General features: G+C 37.5%; 2 protein-coding genes across 3 annotated transcripts; one reads left to right on the top strand and one right to left on the bottom strand.

The window, feature by feature from the left end:
- Window positions 1-7929: 7929 nt before the first annotated feature.
- LOC105061468 (kinesin-like protein KIN-5C) lies at window positions 7930-17732 on the top strand. 2 transcript variants are annotated; one of them, XM_010945522.4, is made up of 23 exons: window positions 7930-8096; window positions 8283-8412; window positions 10995-11153; window positions 11311-11660; window positions 11745-11883; window positions 12048-12145; window positions 12253-12409; window positions 13711-13780; window positions 13858-13934; window positions 14389-14442; window positions 14541-14621; window positions 14730-14841; window positions 14913-14999; window positions 15113-15288; window positions 15410-15571; window positions 15658-15765; window positions 15865-16023; window positions 16105-16188; window positions 16302-16507; window positions 16593-16694; window positions 16777-16886; window positions 17022-17173; window positions 17305-17731. In XM_010945522.4, exons 1-23 carry the CDS (start codon window positions 8038-8040, stop codon window positions 17491-17493), a joined length of 3021 nt encoding a protein of 1006 aa, XP_010943824.1. In that variant the 5' UTR covers window positions 7930-8037; the 3' UTR covers window positions 17494-17731. The 2 variants fall into 2 exon arrangements, with proteins under 2 accessions (XP_010943824.1, XP_019701647.1); XM_019846088.3 differs by having other exon boundaries at window positions 15865-16188; window positions 17305-17732.
- On the bottom strand, window positions 17723-18554 carry LOC105061469 (uncharacterized). Its single transcript, XM_010945523.4, has one exon. The coding sequence runs from the start codon at window positions 18472-18474 to the stop codon at window positions 17812-17814; it is 663 nt and encodes a 220-aa protein (XP_010943825.2). The 5' UTR covers window positions 18475-18554; the 3' UTR covers window positions 17723-17811.
- Between the last annotated feature and the right edge of the window lie 2608 nt (window positions 18555-21162).

Genomic DNA, 21162 nt, shown 5'->3' with positions numbered 1-21162 from the left:
GCCACTTATTTGTTTTGATATGATAGAATGGCAACTTTTCGATCGTGTCCTGTGGTAGTTTGGTCAAATTCAGGACATCCCATAGCAGTTTGATACCAGCCAGAGACTTCATCGTATTGATCGACGAGGGAGAGCTCATATTGACTAGCGTATCAGACATGCAGAATACATCGATATTTGGGATGCACGTCGAGATCACATTGTTCATGATGATCCCATTTTGAGAGGCCATTTATATACCGAGGACTACATGGCTTGATTTTTTAGCATTATAGTGCGAGTCATTGGACAGCCTCAGTATGCAGTTTTCGAATACGAGGACGAGAGTTCTGTTGTGTGTCTTTTGGTAAGACTACGAAAATTAATTTATGTTGTTTGTGTTATATTTTTATTTTATATTTTATAGTATATTGACTGTTTTATTTATATTTTGTAGACTGATTCTATATCGGATCTTGTGTTGGACACTCATTGTGCTTTATCTACGACTGATGAGGACGAATGGATTCGGATACTACGTGAGATAGAGAGAACAAGTTTCGAAATATTGGTGGCGATTGGTGTTGATCCATATAGCTATGCGCCTTGATATGGAGCAGTCGATGCGTCAGATATGAGATATACGCCATCATCATATATTCCACATATGTCATCACCGCATATTCTGCAGATGTCATCACTAGATGCTGCACAGATGCCATCACCTTTTGATCCACAGATGGCAGCGCCTTCTTTTTCCTACATTCTCCAAATGACATCACCGGATACCAGTTGGCCACATGAGTATGATACTTTCTTTTCAGGCCCATCCGTGTATCCAGATGAGAGGGTTGAGCGGGTCGCTCAGTCCGTAGATGATCCGACAGCATCACTTATTCCTGAGCAGCATGACCAACAGACCTCCTCCACTGATATAGGGGAGGAGCCATCACAGCAGGAGCAGAAGCAGCTGTTGAGAACCTCCTGAGAAGGTCCAAGCGACCACGGGCACCACGACGTCCTTGTGGGACTTAATCTTTTTTAGATTTGTACTTAGTATTTTTGAAACTTTTATTGTACTATTTTTTGTATACTTGATATTTTTATTCTATTTAATATTATTTATTATTAATTTTATTTTATATTATTTAATTTTAAGTGATCGGATATTATGTTTTGTGGATATGAATATACATACACTAATGTATCTCAGAACATTAGGAGCGAAAAAATTACGCTAAAAAGGCTATAGAAATTATAACGTAAATAATAATAATATATCAGATAATTTAATTATGAGATGAATCAGACCGTATTGGTACATCTCGATCTGGTACGGGCACGAGCAGTTACGTACGGTGCGGTATGAAAAAAATTAATTAATTTAAAATAGAGAAAGTAATTTAAAATAATATATTTTTATTTAAACTAAAATTAGAAATTTTATGTTATTAAATTCAAAATTATAATTTTTATTTTTTTCTCATTTCTTTCTCATTTTTTATGGTATTTTTTGTTTTTTTAATTTTTTAAGATTTTTTTGGGATATTTTTTTAAAAAAATTAATCTTAAATGGAAAAAATAATTTGAAACTATATTTTTTATTTGAATTAAAATTTGAATTTTTATTTTTCAAAATTTAAAATTATAATTTTTATTTTTTTCTCATTTTTTTCTCATTTGTTTCTTCTTTGTTTGAAATATTTTTTTAAAAAAATAACTTGAAATGATATTTTTTATTTTAATTAAAATTAAAAATTATATTCATTTTAAATTTAAAAATATAATTTTTTTTTCTTATTTTTTAAATTTTTTGTTTTTTTATGTCACTTTTTATTTTTTTAATTTTTTATTTTTTGACATATTTTTTTAAAAAAATTAATTTTAAATGGAAAAGTAATTTGAAATGATGTTTTTTATTTGAATTAAAATTAAAATTTTTATTTTTCTTAAATTCAAAATTATAATTTTTATTTTTTTTATTTTTTTATGGTATTTTTTAATTTTTTAAGATTTTCTTTAGGATATTTTTTAAAAAAAATTAATTTTAAATGGGGAAAATAAATTGAAATTATATTTTTTATTTGAATTAAAATTTATTTTTTTAAAATTTAAAATTATAATTTTTATTTTTTTCATTTTTTTATTTTTTTCTTCTTTATTTGAAATATATTTTAAAAAAATTAATTTGAAATGGAGAAAGTAATTTGAAATGATATTTTTTATTTTAATTAAAATTAAAAATTTTATTTTTTTTAAATTTAAAATTATAATTTTTTTTCTATTTTTTTAAATTTTTTATTTTTTTATAGTATTTTTTTATTTTTTTTATTTTTTTATTTTTTACATATTTTTTAAAAAAATTAATTTGAAATGGGGAAAGTAATTTGAAATAATATTTTTTATTTGAATTAAAATTAAAATTAAAATTTTTTTAATTTAAAATTATAATTTTTATTTTTTTTCTTATTTTTTTCTTATTTTTTTTCTTATTTTTTCTTTTTTTATGGTATTTTTTATTTTTTAAATTTTTGAAGATTTTTTTGAGATATTTTTTTAAAAAAATTAATTTTAAATGGAGAAAATAATTTAAAATTATCTTTGTTATTTGAATTAAAATTAAAATTTTTATTTTTTAAAATTTATTTAAAATTATAATTTTTATTTTTTTATCATTTTTTTCTTCTTTTATGATATTTTTTTAAAAAAATTAATTTTAAAAGGAGATTGTAATTTGAAATGATGATTTTTATTTGAATTAAAATTAAAATTTTTATTTTTTAAAAATTTAGAATTATAATTTCTATTTTTTTTTCAATTCTTTTTTTATGGTATTTTTAAATTTTTTACACCAATTTTTTTCAGATATTTTTTTAAAAAGATAATTTGAAATGGGGATACTAATATGATAATTTTTATTTTTAATAAAATTATAATTTTTATTTTTTTTATAAATTTAAAATTATAATTTTTTTTTCTATTTTTTTTATTTTTTTTCATTTTTTTGGAGAAAAATTAAAATCGTCAAATAATATGACGTTTTTAAAAACGTCATTTGGAATGGCGTTTTAAAAAATGCCATTTGATTTTATGATTTTTTTTTTGACGTCGTCTATGTGAAAAATGGAGAAAAAAGGTGGGTGACGTGGCGATGATAAAATGTTATTCAAAATAGTGTTTTATCTTTTTTACATCAATCTGATAAATAAATTAAAAATTAAGTTATTTATATAAATAATTTTTTTTTAAAATTAATTAGTCAAAGCACTCAAAGAAATTCAAGTAAAAACTGCAGGTTTCTATAAAAGATAATGCCAAAATGGCCAATAAATGAAGAGAACACCATCTGACAATCCAATCTCGTGGACAGAACAGATGCCAAATTTAATAACATGATCCGCCGATAGTAGGTGGTCATAAACCTTTTTGCAAGCTGGTGCACCGTAAGAAATATTTGTACCATACTGAATACAGAATGATATCCGTCAGGCACCAAAGAATAAAGATAAGGCACTGCAGCTACACCACGCTTAGATATCAAGCAACCTAATTGATGACCATACTTGAAAAACAAACATTTGAAACAGCAAAAAAAAACCATGCACAGACTAAAAACCATATCTTGAAAATGCAATAAAATAAGCATCAGCCTCAGATATTCGGAGTAGGTCAGTATATTGACGTAAAAAATTGAAACTAAAAGAAAAATCACCTGACAAAATATGAGTAGCAGTCCAATCAACCGCTTGATTTTTTTTCCGACATATACGAGAAATCCTTATAGATTGAAATGCAGCCAACCATAATTAAATATCTTTCATCCAAAGAGAATGACTCATTTTACTATGGTGAATATAGGTCAGCCAAAAAATAACCACAGACAAATCCCCTTCAATTCAAATTTCATGAGCATGATAATGAGAGGTCAAATATTTAATCCCTAACCAAAGGCCAATAAATACAGCAAAGAGGACTGAAGAATGAGGGAGGGACTTGCCATCAATGACAGGCATAGATCCTTCATAATTCCGGATGATAAAAACAGCCAACATTTTAAGATGTCTTGATTACTAATTTAATGTTCTGGAATCTTGAAACTTCCAAGACGCAGATTGTGTGACTTGATACGTCGTCTTATTGACCGGTCAATCTCCACTTGTGATGTTTATTGAGGTATGTTTGTTGGATATCCACCTTTTCTTTTATTGTCGATAGTTTAATACATTATCGTGCCTTGCAAAAACTCATATGTTTACCAATAACAACTACCCAGATTGATGTGGTGATGATGAAGCTGGTGGTAGTTGGATTGGGGTTGGGTCTGACCCTCTTCTTGTGAGCAGGGTTTGTTGGGATATTTATTACAAGATGAGATGTTCAGTCAACAATGAGGTCCATGGTGGCGATGCTCATAATGACTAATTTGTATGCATCTATGAAACAGTTGTGTTTATGTCACGCCCTGGGCTGGGTTTCACAGTCTGTGTTCATTGGAACTGGTGGTTAAACTGGGGAAGGAGGTGTGTGGGGTGGGTAATTATTATAGAAACAATTTAAAAAATTCTCAGGAAATAGAATTTCTTAAAACATACTACTTGCCAAGAGCAATTTCTCAAGAAATAGAATATAAGAATAAATTCTTCAATTAAATAGATTATACTGAAGTCAGTTTTAAAAGATTTTGCTCTGTTTTTCAGATATGCAACTGCATGCAACCAAATGCTTTTGTATCAAAACAAATTTCTAGCTGCAAGATCCTTGAGCTTTCTATAGTAACTTTTTAGGATCAAGCTATGTACCATAGGGAGCCTCAGAGGAGTAGTATTTTGGTTTTCTTGTTTTTTTTACAAAAAAATAGTTTCCAATGCCTAAAAGTGTCGCAAAGTTTCGCCGTTAAACGATGATGCCTATAAACGTCGTTAACTGATAATACTTATGAGCATCGTTAAATGAAAGCTAAGTATCATTAAATGAAAGCTAAATGATGCTTATAAGCACTGCTAACTGATCATGATTATAAGCACCGTTTGATGAAAACTAAACAACACTTATAAGCACCATTTACTATGTTTATAAGTGTCGCTGTTTAGCGACGCTTGTCGTAACCATCAGCACTTAGAATTTCAACGCTTTGACAATGTTTGTAGTAGCGTCATGAAAGTAATTGGCAATTTCTCCTTTTTTCTATAGTGCCATTAACACAGCATTTAATTCTATTAAATTTTGCCTATTGGGTCACCTCGGCTAGTTATTTGACCAATCAAAGGATATTTGAATCTTACCAAATTTTGTAGATTCGCGAATGTGTATGTGCAAAAGTTCAACTTAAAACTCTTATGCCGATCTGAATTAAAATTTTTTTAATAAAGGCAGCTACGATCTATATAGACACTCTTGGTTTGTTGGGGTATGAAGCCAACACCCCTCTTCTTCCACATTTCATGGCTATCATAATGCCTCAAAAAAATCAGAGAATTTAAGTCCCAAAATTAAAATTTCTAAATTTTAAAACTTAGATAGTGGGTCTAATGCAAGTCATAGCAATCCCTACTTGAAATTTGTGCTAAGGGCAAACAATCTGCATAGCGGCACTGTTGATTTTTGCCCAAGGCCTAGGTTGATAGCCAAGCAAAATCATGTGGTGGTAATTGGCTGAAATATGTCAAAGAGCTTAAACATTTATAGTGTCAAGATGCTTCATAGGTGTCAGCATCTTTAGTAAATCTTCAAAAATAGCCGAGTAGAATTTCATGATGAAGCTAATGCTACTTTGTCCATCCATGAAGCTCTCTGATGTAACTTAAATCACACCAATTTAAGGTCAGTCAATTTATCAAAAACTTGTCTCGTTATTGGCAAAGTTGCAAGTGTCTATGGATCTCAATGATTATAAAGAGATGAGGGTGCACATGCATAACTAGATAACCGGTGACGGAGCCTAAGAGAGACCATGGAGGCCGGTGCCCTCCTCAAAAAATTTTAAAATATTTATTATCTATATATTTATATATATGATGGCCTCTTCAATATTTTAATCTTACGCACATTATGAATTTATCAATTTGAGAAAAGACTATATAATTAATTTATATATTAATTTTTTATTTAAAATAATAATTTTTTTTTTAAAAATAGTTATTTATTTATTCTTTAACTCTTTATTTAATCTTCAACCTTTAATGTGAAAAATATTATTGAGATTTTTATGCAATCAAAATCATTTTATAGATGACGTAAGATAATATTTTTTATTTATCTTTATTTATACATAAAATTAAATATTTATTGATAATTTTATAATATTTTTGGATATATATATTTTCTTATTTTATTATTTATTATAAAATATTTTATTTAAAAAATTATTAATAAATTATTACTTTATCTTTTTAATATTTGATATCAGACTCCGTCACTATAAGTAACGTAATACTCCTCCAACAGGCATGTGTCGAGCAGAAACACTTAGGTTGCATATTATCATGCGAAAAAATTAAGCTTTACAAAGCACTTTGGTGGAGATATCAACAAATTGATATTGAAGTGGAACAAACAAAGTGATGATACTATTTTATAATTTTTCTCGAACAACATGGTAGTCCAACTTGATATATTTGATCCTCTCACGGAACATCGCATTCGCCACAATGTGCAAGGCCGTTTGGTTGTCACAATGAAGTTGTATTGACCAGAGGTGAGCAATACTAAAATCTAAAAGTAAATATCATAACCATCCAGCATCAACCATGATATAATATTTTGTTTCAGCAAAAGCTCGAGAGGGAGTGCTTGTCTCTTAATTCGCCATGAGATGGGACCGGTGCTAAGAAAAGCAATATGGTCAATTGTTAACACCTAGTCATTAGACTAATAGCCCAATAAAAACCTACATATATAGGCAAAAAGTAGTAAATTTAAGTTTGAAAGCAATGATAAGATCCGTTGAGATGGTGAATGATTCAGCTGTTGCATGGAGGTCCAAATAGATTGGATTGGATCGGATCATAAACGACTCCGGTCCGACCCAATCTCTTGATCGGATTCTAATATTGGATCCAGATCCAACCCAATTGAAAATTGAATCAAATCGGATTGGATCAGATCCATAATCAAAAAGTTTTTCTCATTAGATCATTTAGGTCGGATCGGATCCATGTATAATCTGATCCCAGTTTAAAAATTCTGGATCCGACTCGAGCTCAAATTTTGATCGAATCTTGTTCGTATGATAAAGCAACATGTGAAGTTTATGACAAAAAAAATAAACATTACTTTACTTTGAATATTAATTTATAAATAATTTCTCAAAATTTTGTAATCAAATTGAATAAAACTATATAAAAAATAATAATACTATAACAGCATTTGAAATTCTAATCACACTTTATTTATTTTATAATTCATATATCGGATTCAATACTGAATTCGGATCTGATCGGATCAAATCAGATCCGAATTCGATAAATCCAGATACGACATGAAATATTTAACAGTTTCAATTTTAGAATCTGATTTGATCCCGTAAGTCTTTTAAAATAGATTGGATCGGATCTAAATGGGTCGAATTGATCTGACCCATTTGTAGCCTTACTGTTGCAACATCTGGAACCTATTTGCAACCATTTATGCCGGTACAAGGCTTGTGCATAAATTAAGATGCGGACTGCATAGGCGATGTCTGAGTGAGTGACCTTGGATCACCACCTGGAATTCATCCGACGGTGAAGCTCGCCTTCACACCCAAATGAGAGCTAAATCGAATGGAGGATCATGCAGATTCAACTACAAGTTAGGGCAATATCGTCTAACAGACGAACTATTCTCCCCACCATCTGAACCGTCCGTTGTTCCGCACCAAAAATGAGACGGTCGATACACATTCTAGTTTCACGCGGAGGCGCCCTAAATTTCAAATACCCTTCCGATCCCGCTCTCCCTGACACAAATAAAACGAAATACAATTGAGAGGGAGAGAGAGAGAGAGAGAGCGCTTTATCTCCTCTTGTCGCCATTAACGGAGCTTCGTGGTCTTGGCAGTGCTCTCTCTTCTCTTCTGAGATGGGATCTCGCCACGAGAAAGATAAGGCCGTAAACGTTCAGGTCCTCCTGCGTTGCAGGTACAAAGGAAAAAATTGGATATTTTAGTGTGATCTATTCTATTAGGGCTGGGGTTTTACCTTTTTCCCCGATCTAGGGCTAGATCTACGGCGTAATTTTTGAGAGATCCACACTTGGTTACAGATAGTGTTGATGTAGTTTGATTGTGATTTCTTCTGGTGACTTGATTGTTTATTTTTTCGCAGGCCATTCAACGATGACGAGCTAAGGAATAACGCGCCGCAGGTCGTGACCTGCAATGACTACCAGAGAGAGGTTGCCGTCACGCAGACTATCGCAGGGAAGCAAATTGATAGGGTTTTTACGTTCGACAAGGTATCTGTTACTCATTTCCAGTTTTGTTTTTTTTTTGCTGCATTACGACTTGCTAATTCCTATTCCGTGTTGGGTTTTTTTGGGTTATTGCTTCTTGTTATCTGGAAGCAATTTGGTGGGATCTTACGCCATAAGAATTTCATTGAGCTTTTTTCTTTTAGATATTTGACTATTAAATTAATTGAATTAGTTTAAGCTGCACTGGCTTTTTTGAAAATCAAACCACCGCCACGGTAGCTTTTCCGCCCCCTTATTACAGACAAAAAAAAGAAATTTTAGTAATACAGTTCAGCGGGAAGTTCTTTTATTGTTTTTACGGATGCTATGTATGTTCAGTGCGGAATGGACAGTTTGTATCGGCTTCACATCTTTTGCTTTTCCCGACATAAGAAATCTTGTGACTAATGGCATAAAGAAAAAGATTGGGATATATCACCGTTGATTCAATTCAGACATTTGGTCCAAAACTTTTTGCAAGTTTTATGCATGATGGGGAGCCAAAAGCTTTACTGTTAGTTTATTGGTAATAAAATGTCGAAGGAGTATGATAGATGAAAATGATTTGATCGATTTAGTTTTTTATAAAGGAAATAATTTGATAGAGAGGCAGATATGAGAGTAATTCATGATCAACAGGTAAGATGCCTTCAGTTAGTGCCACATGTATGTCTCTAAAATTGAGGCGTAATTCACTAGTTTGTCCTTGCCTTTGGAGTTTGGACCCTTTCACCGTTGTTACTTTATACTGATTTTAGTGGTTTTTGTTATTTAATTGGTATTATTTTGGTTCTTAATTCACAATAGTTTTGGTAACATTTTGGGGACTCATTCTTTGTCAATGGGTCTGTTCTTTCTTTGAAGTGATTTAAACATTTCTTCTTGCTGGTTGAGTTTTTTGAAGTTGTAAATTGATATTATCTCAAGCCATGACCCCTGAATATATCTTTCTATAAAACCCCTGCTACTATCTCATAACTAAAACTTTATTCTTAACATTGATCACATTATAATAATTCCTTTGAAACTATCAGTTTACATCTAATGCTGAAATGAACATGTCTCTAACTCTTTAGAGGTTAGAGATAATCAAGAGCTCATTAACATAATAGTTACTTTGACTAAATGAATTTAGTCAGGAATGGGATGCATTTAAATGAGAATAAAGAATGATAATGCTATGTTTACGTTCTTCATTAAATGTTGAAACCTGATTCTGTTTGGGGAAGATTTAGTTTAGTATGCTTCCAAACATATCACCAGAGGCAGTACTGTGCAATGTGATAAAGACGCAAGGAATGTTCTTTCATACTCCTAATAAGAAATGAACATTTTCTTATTGGAGCTGGTCCAAAACTTGCATCTTTTGTGTGCTTGATGATTGCCCCATCAATTTCAGATTTTATTTTGGTCTCCAAACTAGGTCATGGTCTATCACATTACTACATACTCCAGTCAGTTGCCAAATTTTGTTGGCTTACATGGAATTGCAGTTGCACAACCCTATATGATCGACACAAATACCCATGTCACGTGATATTACATGAGCAATTGGTTTATGTGGTAAGCTAATATAATGTGAACTCTTGTGTATGGTTTGCAGTTCTCTAAGAAACTGGCTCCACATGCTCCCCCTTGCTTTCTACTTGTGAGTTGGGTATTTGACCTACCCTGTTTATCTTCTTTTCTCTTGCATTTTGTCTACCCACCAATCACTTGTACTGGATTGCACATGTGGAGTATGTGCCAGAAACTAGTCACCTCTGTATGTCATTTTCAAGCCTATATATAGGCAGGTCAGTAGCTGGTATTCCATGGGTGCCTTTGTACTCTGCAGCTTAGGCCTTCTATGTTTGTTGGAATTGATCACATGGTAACTAGCTTGAATTGAGTACTAAGAACTTTTTCTTGCAACTGGTTGGCGGATGCAGAAGTGGAAGCTACTGCTTGAGACCATGAAAGATAGGCGGTGCCTATTTGCAGGACCAAATCTCCAGAAACACATTAAACTAGTCTTTGTGTGTATTGGTTAGTCTTTATCTGTACTTGTGGTCATTCTTTGTTTGTCAAGATAAGGATCTCTGCCTTCTAATGGAACTTAATTTAGTTGTACTCCAACGGACAACAAATGCTATTTGGCCAAGCTCAAGAGTATTGGTAGTTCAAATGATTTTTTGACCTTAAACCCGCTACACGTGTCTGCAGCCCTGGTTATAACTGACTGTATATTGCTATTTGGCTGGCCACTCCAGGCTGACTCACAGGCTTGGATTCTTTATGGTGTGTTGTGGATTTATTGATGGTTCTACATGGTATCTTGACCTGTGCTGATATGCTAACCATGTGATACTTTAGTATGAATGAACAGTCCCCAGGTTTTTTCCATAAAAGGAAAAAAAATGAACACAACTGACTGTCATGCTCCTTGCAGCGTGTTTAGTATGACCTTTTATTGAAGTAGCGTGTATTCTGACTATAGCATTCCCCTTCATGTTTGACATGAATATTCTGTACTTCCATAACACTAATTTGTATTCATATAAATCCAGACATCTCATATTGGTTACAAATATCTATTTTCACAGGTTTTTGGTCCCTCAGCTAAGCAGAAGGATCTTTATGACCAAGCAGTGGTTCCAATTGTAAATGAGGTCTTAGAGGGTTTCAATTGTACCATATTCGCTTATGGTCAAACTGGCACAGGGAAAACTTACACAATGGAAGGCGAATGCAAAAAAGCTAAGGTAGGTTTTGCACTTTAGATTAGAAAGATTTTTTGTTGCCTACCATCATTTTCCAATGGAGTTCTTAACCTATTAAGTGCTAGAAACTCATTGCATTTTACAAATATATGCTACCATAAGAATGGTTTTTAATCTTTTGTGGAAACCATCCATGCAGAGTGGGCCTAAAGGCCAGTTACCTGCAGGTGCAGGTGTCATACCAAGAGCTGTCAAACAGATTTTTGACACGTTAGAAAGTCAAAATGCTGAATACAGTGTTAAGGTTACTTTTCTGGAGTTGTATAATGAGGAAATCACCGATTTGCTTGCTCCAGAAGAGTTGTCCAAAATTTCTGTGGAGGACAGGCAGAAAAAGCCATTACCTCTCATGGAGGATGGTAAAGGAGGTGTATTGGTAAGAGGCCTAGAGGAGGAAATAGTAACAAGTGCAGGTGAAATCTTTTCTCTTCTAGAAAGGGGGTCTGCAAAACGCCGTACTGCAGAGACTTTGTTAAACAAACAATCCAGGTGATACTTTGCGACTGTCTTGATGCTATGTGTTATATAATTGCTTCTGCTTGTTTTAATACTTTTTATTTGATAAAATTTCAGTCGGTCACATTCTCTATTTTCTATCACCATTCACATCAAAGAGGCAACTCCAGAAGGTGAAGAGCTGATCAAATGTGGGAAACTCAATTTGGTTGACCTTGCTGGGTCAGAGAACATTTCTCGTTCAGGTGCCAGGGAGGTAGTGCATTATAGTCAGAATTTTATTCTACTGTGACTTTTTTGTTAGTTTATTTTAAGTAATATATTGCACTATTATTTGTCTGATTTGGTTCAATGATTGATAATTTGGAACCTGTTCATAAATCTCCACCTTTTTAAGCTTTTGAACTTTTTTTTTTAAAGGGTCGTGCAAGAGAAGCTGGAGAGATAAACAAAAGCTTACTTACTCTGGGCCGTGTTATTACTGCTCTTGTTGAACATCTAGGACATGTTCCTTACAGGTTTAAACTTTGAAATATGACCTTTATCATACTTTGATCATCTCTAGCTGCTCCTCTTGATACTCTTCCAGCTCCTTGTTTTAAAGGTTTATTTCTTGGACATGCAGGGACAGCAAGCTTACACGGTTACTTCGTGATTCGCTAGGTGGAAGAACTAAGACATGCATAATAGCTACCGTATCACCATCTGTACACTGTCTTGAGGAAACCCTTAGCACGCTAGACTATGCTCACAGGGCGAAGAATATAAAGAACAGACCTGAGGTGCATTCTTGTTCCCCATTTTTGTATGTTCGGCTAATGTAATTTATTTTGGTATATATCAAGAAAAGATCAGTCCGTTCCATTCAATAGATGCACACCTGTTTCTTTCATCCTGTCCTAACTTAGTGCGTACTTTATACCTTTATACCTTTCAACCTTGTACATATATCATTACAAATGTTATTTTCATTTCCAGAAGTTATTTAGAGATGATTTTGGAACTTGTTATCTGGCAGTGATTTACAAGGCATGATTCATGAGATTTCGTAAGCAATTCTCTAGATGAAAAAATGTGAGGCACATTTGAAGGTTGGAAAGTGTGGATTCCGCTTATGTTTTATGTGGGTGTGAATAAAACTTACCTGAAGTTTATGTTGCTTTAGCACTTTTAAAAGTGCAGTAATTTGACACTTTCATGGATTTAGAAAAAAAAATTAATGTGCCGACAGGACAAATTTACAATTGATCTGTCTTGTTTTGGTAATAAAGTCTCCAGTTTCCTTTTTTTTTTTTTTTTTTTTTTTTTTGTGTACCAAAAAAAAGTCTCCAGTTTTTCCAAAACTGGATCAGCTGATCCAGTTCCACTGTGTTTGTTGACATCACCAGAACATCCCAACCTTTGCATCTTCTGTGAAACATCTATGAAAGTGAAATGCGATCTTAAATATTGGGCCATGAAAAAATAAGCCTTTTTAGAATCAAGTACCAATAGATGTTATTGTCTTCAGCTATCATTATATCTGTGTACTTAAATAAACTAATCTAACATCAACTGAATGATCCTAGAATGTGGCAGAATATGTGGTCTCTGAACCAGGCTGACAGACTTGTCTTTAGAATACAATATCAGCTACTCAACGCCTGCATTCATTTGTTAGAATACAATATCAGCAAATAGTTCTTGTCTTTAGCTCTCCATAAATCTTTCTCTTCTTTGTACTTGAGAAAACTTATCTAATGTCAATTTGATAATTCATAGATTGTAACATAATATGTGCTCTCTGAACCAGAGCTGAGTGAATCATGATCCAAATGTGCTACTTCTTTGAACTAAATGCCTGTAATCATTAGCTCTGCATTTGAAAAACGCTATGCTGATGATAGTTTTGCAATGGATTCTGATTGTGCTGATATTTTCTTTTGAGAGAATGATAGTTCCATCATGTTATTTACACTTATTTCACAATTACCATTAGTCCTGGTGATCCAAATAGTTGGGACAAGGCCTGTAAGTCATCCTCATAGAATGTTGACGATTACGAGTTACTCATCTTAATTTCTGTTGTTTTTAACAATTGCAGATAAACCAAAAAATGATGAAGTCTACATTAATCAAAGATCTCTATGGAGAAATTGAGCGTCTCAAAGCAGGTGAGTAGCCATTTATTGGTGGTCAATTGTATACTGCAGCATTATTGTTAAATGGACTAAAAGCTTTTCTTTTTCAGAGGTGTATGCTGCTCGTGAGAAAGTTGGAGTTTACATACCAAAAGAACGCTACCATCAAGAAGAGAGTGAACGAAAGGTATTGGGCTAACTATGCTATCCATCTTAGCAAAAAAAAAAAACTGCTGCCATATTAAATGTCAGTTCCATGAAACATGAAATAGTCTCTCATAATGTCTTAATGAAATTTTAACATAAGACATAAGCCAGCACTAGTATCCCATACATCATTGGTTCCAGTTTAGGGTGTATGCAACCATGAAAGCCTCAACCCACATATGTGGGATCGGCTTTATGAGTCATCATATATTCAGTGTCAGCACAATTCAATATGGTTTTAGCCTTAGTTTTCTATTATTGTCTGCAAAGCTACTTCTGAAGCCCCCACTGTGGTTTCCCATGAAGGATATGTTGACTGCCCTGATGCTTCCATCTCACTATCTAAAGTCTAAACATTCCTGTGGCATTTATATTCTGCAATAGAACTTGCAATATTGTTTATGATGCTAACTTGGTTTTTTTTTCCCTGAAAGGCAATGGCAGAACAAATTGAACAAATGGGGGTCTTGCTCGAAAACAATCAAAAGGTCAGAACATTTTTTTGCATGTCCTTCTTTTATAAATCATACTATTTAAGCTTTTCAGTTTCTGAATCAGTATTTATCTTTCTGCATTTCATCAATAGCAAATTGGGGATCTGCAAGAAAGTTATAATGCTCAACTTCAACAGTTTGCCGACCTAAGCAAAAAGCTTGATGCCACTGAGGTAATATGAATTGGAGTCTTTCAAGGTCCTTTCTTTCAAGATTCTGTGTTTTTCTTTTCTTGTTTTTTTTTTTCCTCGTATCTGTCCTAAAGTTCTTTTAGTATGCAGAAAAGTTTGGAGCACACTAGTAAGTTATTGGCTGCTGCTAAAGAAGATCTGAAGCAAGCTCGATACACTCTGAAGGAGAAAGATTTTGTTATATCAGAGCAGAGGAAAGCAGGTCTGTATAATTAATAAATGTGTAATATTTCAAAGGCTATAACGACTTAATTTTTGCAATGCATGAAACAGAAAATGCTTTGGCACATCAAGCCTGTGTTCTGCAATCCAACTTGGAAAAATCTATTCGTGATAATGCATCATTGTTTTCTAAAATAGGTACATCTTGCTTCTGATACACTGCTGTACTAGCACACAAAGTTGCTGAGCCTATTTCTTATTCCCTTACATTTAAGGTTAATATGTTCTCATGTTTAAACATGATGCCACAGCTAGAGAAGATAAACTGAATGCTGCCAACAGATCTATTGTGAACAATTTTCAGGCTGATCTTGCAGCAAAGATTGGAACACTTTGTCATACTGTTGTTGCATCCTTGGATCGGCAAAATGAACACCTTCAGTCTGTTGAGAAACTATGTCAATCTAGCCTCGATTTCCATGACAAGGTACCTATGCTGATAGAGAGGTTTCCTAACCTTCAAAATTCACTCTCTTGACCCTCAAAAAATATTTCTACTTTTATCATTTCTTTACCTTCCTATTTCTTTATTGATATTCTGCATTCAGGCAGTATCAGAGCTGAAAAGGAAAGTGTCAGCTTCAAGAGCTTTGTATACTTCACATATAGAAGCAGTACAAAATGTAGTGCGCTTGCATAAGGCAAGCAGCAATGCTGGCTTAGAAGAGATGTCATCTATGATTTCTGCCAGTACCTGCTCTCTTGATCAGGTGAGTAGCTATATTATCTTGACTTCTGAATTCACATCATATGGCTTCTTCTGTCACTACAAAAACGCTGCTTGCTTTTGCATCAGTTACTTGCCTTTGGGCAAGGTGAAGCAGATCAGATTTTTGGTGATCTGCAAAGGATATTGTCAATTCATCGAGGAGAGATTGCAAATTTCACCCGTGAACTTCGTGAGGTTTGTTATTTGATTTTTTTTTTCATTTTATTATTTCATGAATATAGTGACAACCTAATTCAGTCATTCATTGGACTTCGCTGTGGTTAAACTGTGCAGAAGTTTCAAGTTAGTTTGGATCGGACAAAGGGGATGTCCGAATTTATTCTTGGGCTGCTTGAAAACATAGGGAAGGCAACGAAAGAATTTCAGAATGACTCAACTTTGGTACATGAGGCTCGGGCAAAGAGCATTGCTGATTTCCGAAAGGCATACGAGGTACTCTGTTTGCAACATGTTATGATCCAACACTGCAAATTTGGCTTGATAGATCATCTAATCATGGAACACTGTAAGCAGGAACAATCTAGATCAGAAGAAGTGAAACTTTTAGCAGACATAACCAATTTAGTGTCTAGTCACATGCACCGGCAGAAAGAGCTGGTTTGTCTCGATGTTCTATCATCTCATCTGAGCTTCTCTTTCTTTTCTTTTTTTTTTTTTTTATAATTTTAATGCTTGTTTCCAGTGAGATTATAAGATGATTTAACTTGCAGGTGGAAGTGAGGCTCACTGGACTAGGAGATGCTGCTCAGGATAGCAAAGCAATCATGGATAACCATGCATCATCGATGGACGCCGTCACCACTGATGCCAAGAGGAAGTGGGAAGAATTTTCGAAACAGACAGAGCAAGATTCAAAGGATGGTTCTAACTTTTCAGCAGCGAAACATTGTCGCATGGAAATCCTGCTCCAGCAATGGTCTGTTCTAGGTTCCTTCATTATTCCTCTCTTACTTTCATAGATCCATCTTATTGTTTTCCTCACTGCATTTTTTATGCCTCAGTGTAAACTCTGTTGATGCTGCTTCTCAACAGTGGAAGAAGACACACGCATCTGTTACTGAGATGAGCAGCAAGCACTGTGCTGAAGTTGAAGCACTTGTAAGGTAAGTCCTGTGGTTTCTCATTGATCTGGTTTTCTCTTCCATTTTCTTGCGTCAAACTCATGGTTGCATAACTTCATCACAGGAGTGCTATTGAGAGCAATGAACAACATGATGCTGAGGTTGCTTCGGCAAGAATAGCAGCAGAAGAGGATGTAGCCAAAGATAGCAAAGATGTTCTTCAACATTTTGATAGTGAGTTGATTTGCTCATTTTTTCCTGTCCCCTTTGATGCTACGTAACACAAGAAAGCAATATGAAAAGAAGTAAATTGTGATTTTTTTTTTTTTTTTTTGAGTTTTTGACATACCTTGAATTAATTTGCTTCAGGTGTGATGGATCATGAGCGCAACTCAGCTGCTGGAGTGATGGCAGCAGTCGAAGCTCACTCAGCAACCCTGCATAAACTGCAAGTGGAACAAGCGAGCCAGGCAACAGAACTTAATAGGCATGCAGAGGACACATTCCAAAACACTTACGTGGTTAGGATCCAATAAATAAACCGGCTCTCTCTCGGATCGATTAATCACTGGTTTTATTTCGAGTTGATTGGTGCTTACATATAGTGCTCTTAATTTACCATACCATAACATGACACGATCCATGATTACAGGATTATGAACCAACCGGAGAAACCCCAATAAGATCGGAACCAGATATACCAAGCAAGGGAACAATCGAATCTCTCCGAGCCATGCCGATGGAAGCCCTCCTTGAAGAATTCCGGGAGAACCATCCATATGAGTCCAAGGAGACCAAACCATCTCTCATACCACGATCTCCACTCGTCCAGCTCAACTGATTGATACCTCTTTGACCTCAAAGCATCAAGAAAGTTCGGTTTTTTCCCCTCTATTTCTTGTTAGTTCCCTCACTCATCTCATGTACTGTAATTTTATTATGTACTGGTATAATTGAGAGCCAGGGAGGGAGCTAACTTAGCACCCCATTCTATCCATTTGTACTATTCTGATGTATGGAAGAAAGAGAAGACAAAGCAAAAGAGTGCAATATTTGTGTGACAGCGAGCATTTTATCAAACAGTTACTATTTGTATCAGAAAGGGCGTTGATTCTTAACAATAACGAGATAGGTGCTCCCAGGTTTTCCATGGCTACAATTAGGTGAGGTAGAGGTGGGTCTCGGAGTGGTTTTCCTGGTCGATGACCTCGAGGAAGATGGGGTCGACGAGGATGTGGCTGTCGACGTGGATGCTGAAGCGGCGCGCCCACCAGAGGACCTGGGCGGTGCCGGAGATGTCAACGGAGGCGTCGAGGGCCATCTCGCGGCGGGCGGCGTCGGCGAGGAGGGCCGGGGCATGGTGGGCGAGCTCGAGGGCGTGGAGGCGTGCGGGTAGGCGGAGGAGCTGGCAGGACATAGGGGGCTGGGAGCCAGCGTTGAGCTGGGCGAAGCCGAGGCGGGATCCAGCGTAGAAGATGGAGACGGTGGCGGCGGAGTAGCGGACGGGGACGACGTTGGGGTTGGTGACGTGGACGGTGAGGTTGAGGTCCACGTCGAGGTGGGGGAGGTTGAGGTGGAAGGAGGAGAGGGTGATGGAGATGAGGTGGAATGTGGGGTCCCTCGGACGGCACCAGATGATGGTGGCCGCCGTCGAGGCGGAGGCGGCGCCGATCAGGGCGGAGGTCCAGCTCCACCGCCGTCGGTTGCTCATCGTTTCTCTCTGTGTGGACTTTTCCTTTTCTTGGACCCGTCCATCTAGGGCGGTGGACGGCATTCGATTTTGTGGTTTGCCGTACGAGAGCATTAGGCACGTGCGATTCATGTGATGAAGGCAATTATGGGTTCCCCTACCCTGGCTACCCAAGGAGGGTGCCTATGTTGGGAGGTGGCAAGTGAAATAATCGTGGGGCGAATCGCTGCCTCCATTCGCAAGAGAACTCAATGGTATTGGAGGCACATCCAATGCAGATGGCAGCATGTGAGTGGTGGGGACGTCCGCATTATTGATGGTTCAAAGGGTAGTGGTTGAGAAGATGGTTCATAGTAAAATTGGGACTCTGAACCCTTCATTTGAGTACTGTTTGGTATCATCACTGCAATATTTGGTTTTAGGTTTTTTAAAAATTAAGATATAAAAATCAAGAATGCAGGAACAAACATACATAACGGAGCATGTAAATGGCTAAAAAGGCCTGGAACTTGTTCAGATGGTTCGAATATACTTAAAGAAAGGATGGATGAGCTCTCAGCCTTGTGATGCACATAGGGCGACTCCTGGCCGGGGTGGTCACTATTTTGGTCATACCATCGGGCCATTTCCATTGAACATTTGAAAACAAAAAGAGTCTCAGCCCTTTTAGAGTGAGAAAGAAGCGTCCGAGTTAGAAGCATTTAAATCAAACAATTCTGTCAAACTAAAAAATTAAAATGTAATTGTTGGTGCAAAAATCTACTTGCGTCGGAGAAGCTGGAGTCGGAGAAGCCGCGGTCGCCGTCGGGACCTGCAAAGGAAGTCTAAACCGGAGGTGAGGTTGCTCCGGCAAGACCTTCCGACGCTCAAGTCAGTTCTCTGCCTCAACAAGAATGGAGTGCTCGAACGGAGAATTTAGCAGAGTTTTGAGATAAGGAATGAGCTTAGAGAATAACGTATCTGGATCCCCCATTTTATAGGCGGAGGAGGTAATGGATTGATGGCGACGTTTGTAACCGTCTGGTCGTGGGCCGCCCATAGTCAGGGGAAATTTATTGCGAAGGGTAGTAGAGCGGAATCGTGGCTATCACCGTAGCTCGCCACGTGGAATCAGTTGCGAGGAGTGGAGCAGCGTCCGTTGTCGTGACTTGCCAGCGGATGGGAGAATCGCCCGGTATCCGTCGCAGGAGGTGGAGCAGGTTCGTGGCCGTTATTGTGGCCTGCCAGGGGGTAGTGGAGCTGTGCGGAATTCGCCACAGGAAGTGGAGCAGAGCTGTGATGGTTACTGCGGCCTGTCAGAGAGTGATGGAGCTGCGCGGAATCCGCCACAGGAAGTGGAGCAGGATCGTGGCCGTTATGGTGGCCTGCTAGGGGGTGCAGATCCATCGGCTGAAGTTCGGCAGCGGTCGGAGTCCGGCTCCCGTAGGAGTCCGGACTAAATTTGTCTGCAGCCGTTGGAGCCGAGGACGAAGTCCGGCTCCCGCAGGAGTCCGGGCGTGGTCTTCCTGCAATTAAAGTTAAAGGCGAAGTCCGGCTCCCGTAGGAGTCCGGACGGGGTTTACCAGCAGTCGCTGTTGAGGACGGAGTCCGGCTCCCGTAGGAGTCCGGGCGGAGTTGTCCTGTAGTCGATGTCGGCGGCGGAGCCCGGCTCCCGTAGGAGTCCGGGTGGAGTTGTCCTGTAGTCGATGTCGGCAGCGGAGCCCGGCTCCCATAAGAGTCCGGGTGGAGTTTGCTTGCGGCTGAAGCTGTTGGAGTTCTTGGTGACGGAGCCCGGCTCCCGTAGGAGTCCGGGCGGAGTTGTCGTGTAGTCGATTCCACTGAGGACTTCGGCTGTGGGTATTTTATACCCAACACCAGTCCCCCTACTTCCGAGTTTGAACTTCAAACGAAGGAAGTACAGAGAGAGATGGGCACAGCCGAAACCGTCCCTTCGAATCCTGCGCACTGCCACCTCCGGATATTTTGGCATTAAATGTGCGCGTGCCGGAGTCTTTTCGAATTGGAGCGGTACGAGGGGACGCTTCGAAATTTCTGCAGGTACTCTGGCCTAGGTACGGCGCAATTATGATCCTGCCAACCGTCAGCCGCTTTTAGCCGTCTGTCAGGGGGAGTGGGACACGTGTCGGATGCGGACTGGCCTGGGGGATTCGCGATCATTATGGCGCCGGATCCCAGGGTCTATTTAAACCCATCCTCCCCCCTTTAGGCGTCCTACTCTATTCCTGAGTTTTCGCTGGTGTCTGTCTTCTCTTCGAGAGCCCTGCTTTAGTGAGCGTCTTCTCGAGCCGTAGGCGCCTCCCGTTTTTCGTCCCCCAGGTCCCTCAGAGTAATATAGGTTAGTGCCAACCTTCCTCTCACCGCCTAGGGGCTTCTCCTCTCATCATTACTTTTGTGAGTCCCTTCGAGTTAGCCTTCGGCCTCTCGTTCCCCTTTCGGTCCGTCTTTTTAGGGTCCTTTAGATCCTCCCTTCGAAACTACTCAAAATGTCCTCTGGCTTTTCTGCTCCCGGCAGTTCCGAGAGTTCTTCTGCTTCAAACCCCCAGGTCCCTGTCTCTGTGGACAAACCCGCGTCCGGGGCTGGGCCTCGCCCGGTTTTCGCACCGGGCGTTATTCCATGTTCGTCGACTTCGGAGGAACTCCTTTTGATAAGGGTTCAGTATGGGGTTCCTCCGGAGTACGACATGGAGCTACCTGGCCCCTCTGACCGGGCCAGCACTCCTCCTCCCGGTCGCTTTTGTTTGTATCAGGAAGCGTTCCGTGCCGGACTCCGGCTTCCGCTTCCTGCCTTTGTCGTTGCCTTCTTCCGCTTCTTGGACATCT

The sequence above is a fragment of the Elaeis guineensis genome, chromosome 7, assembly GCF_000442705.2.
Source record: "Elaeis guineensis isolate ETL-2024a chromosome 7, EG11, whole genome shotgun sequence".
Classification (NCBI taxonomy): Eukaryota; Viridiplantae; Streptophyta; class Magnoliopsida; order Arecales; family Arecaceae; genus Elaeis; species Elaeis guineensis.
The sequence above is the reverse complement of the archived record's forward strand: the minus strand, read 5'-3'. Positions and strand labels throughout refer to the sequence as shown.

Bases quoted from the DNA above. Each gene is read 5' to 3' on its own strand.
- LOC105061469 (XM_010945523.4), bottom strand. From the start codon at position 18,474: ATGAATCGCACGTGCCTAATGCTCTCGTACGGCAAACCACAAAATCGA.
- LOC105061468 (XM_019846088.3), top strand. From the start codon at position 8,038: ATGGGATCTCGCCACGAGAAAGATAAGGCCGTAAACGTTCAGGTCCTC. The intron at 8,413-10,994 runs GTATCTGTTACT...CTATTTTCACAG, and splicing joins GGGTTTTTACGTTCGACAAG to GTTTTTGGTCCCTCAGCTAA. The intron at 14,622-14,729 runs GTAATATGAATT...TTTAGTATGCAG, and splicing joins AAAAGCTTGATGCCACTGAG to AAAAGTTTGGAGCACACTAG.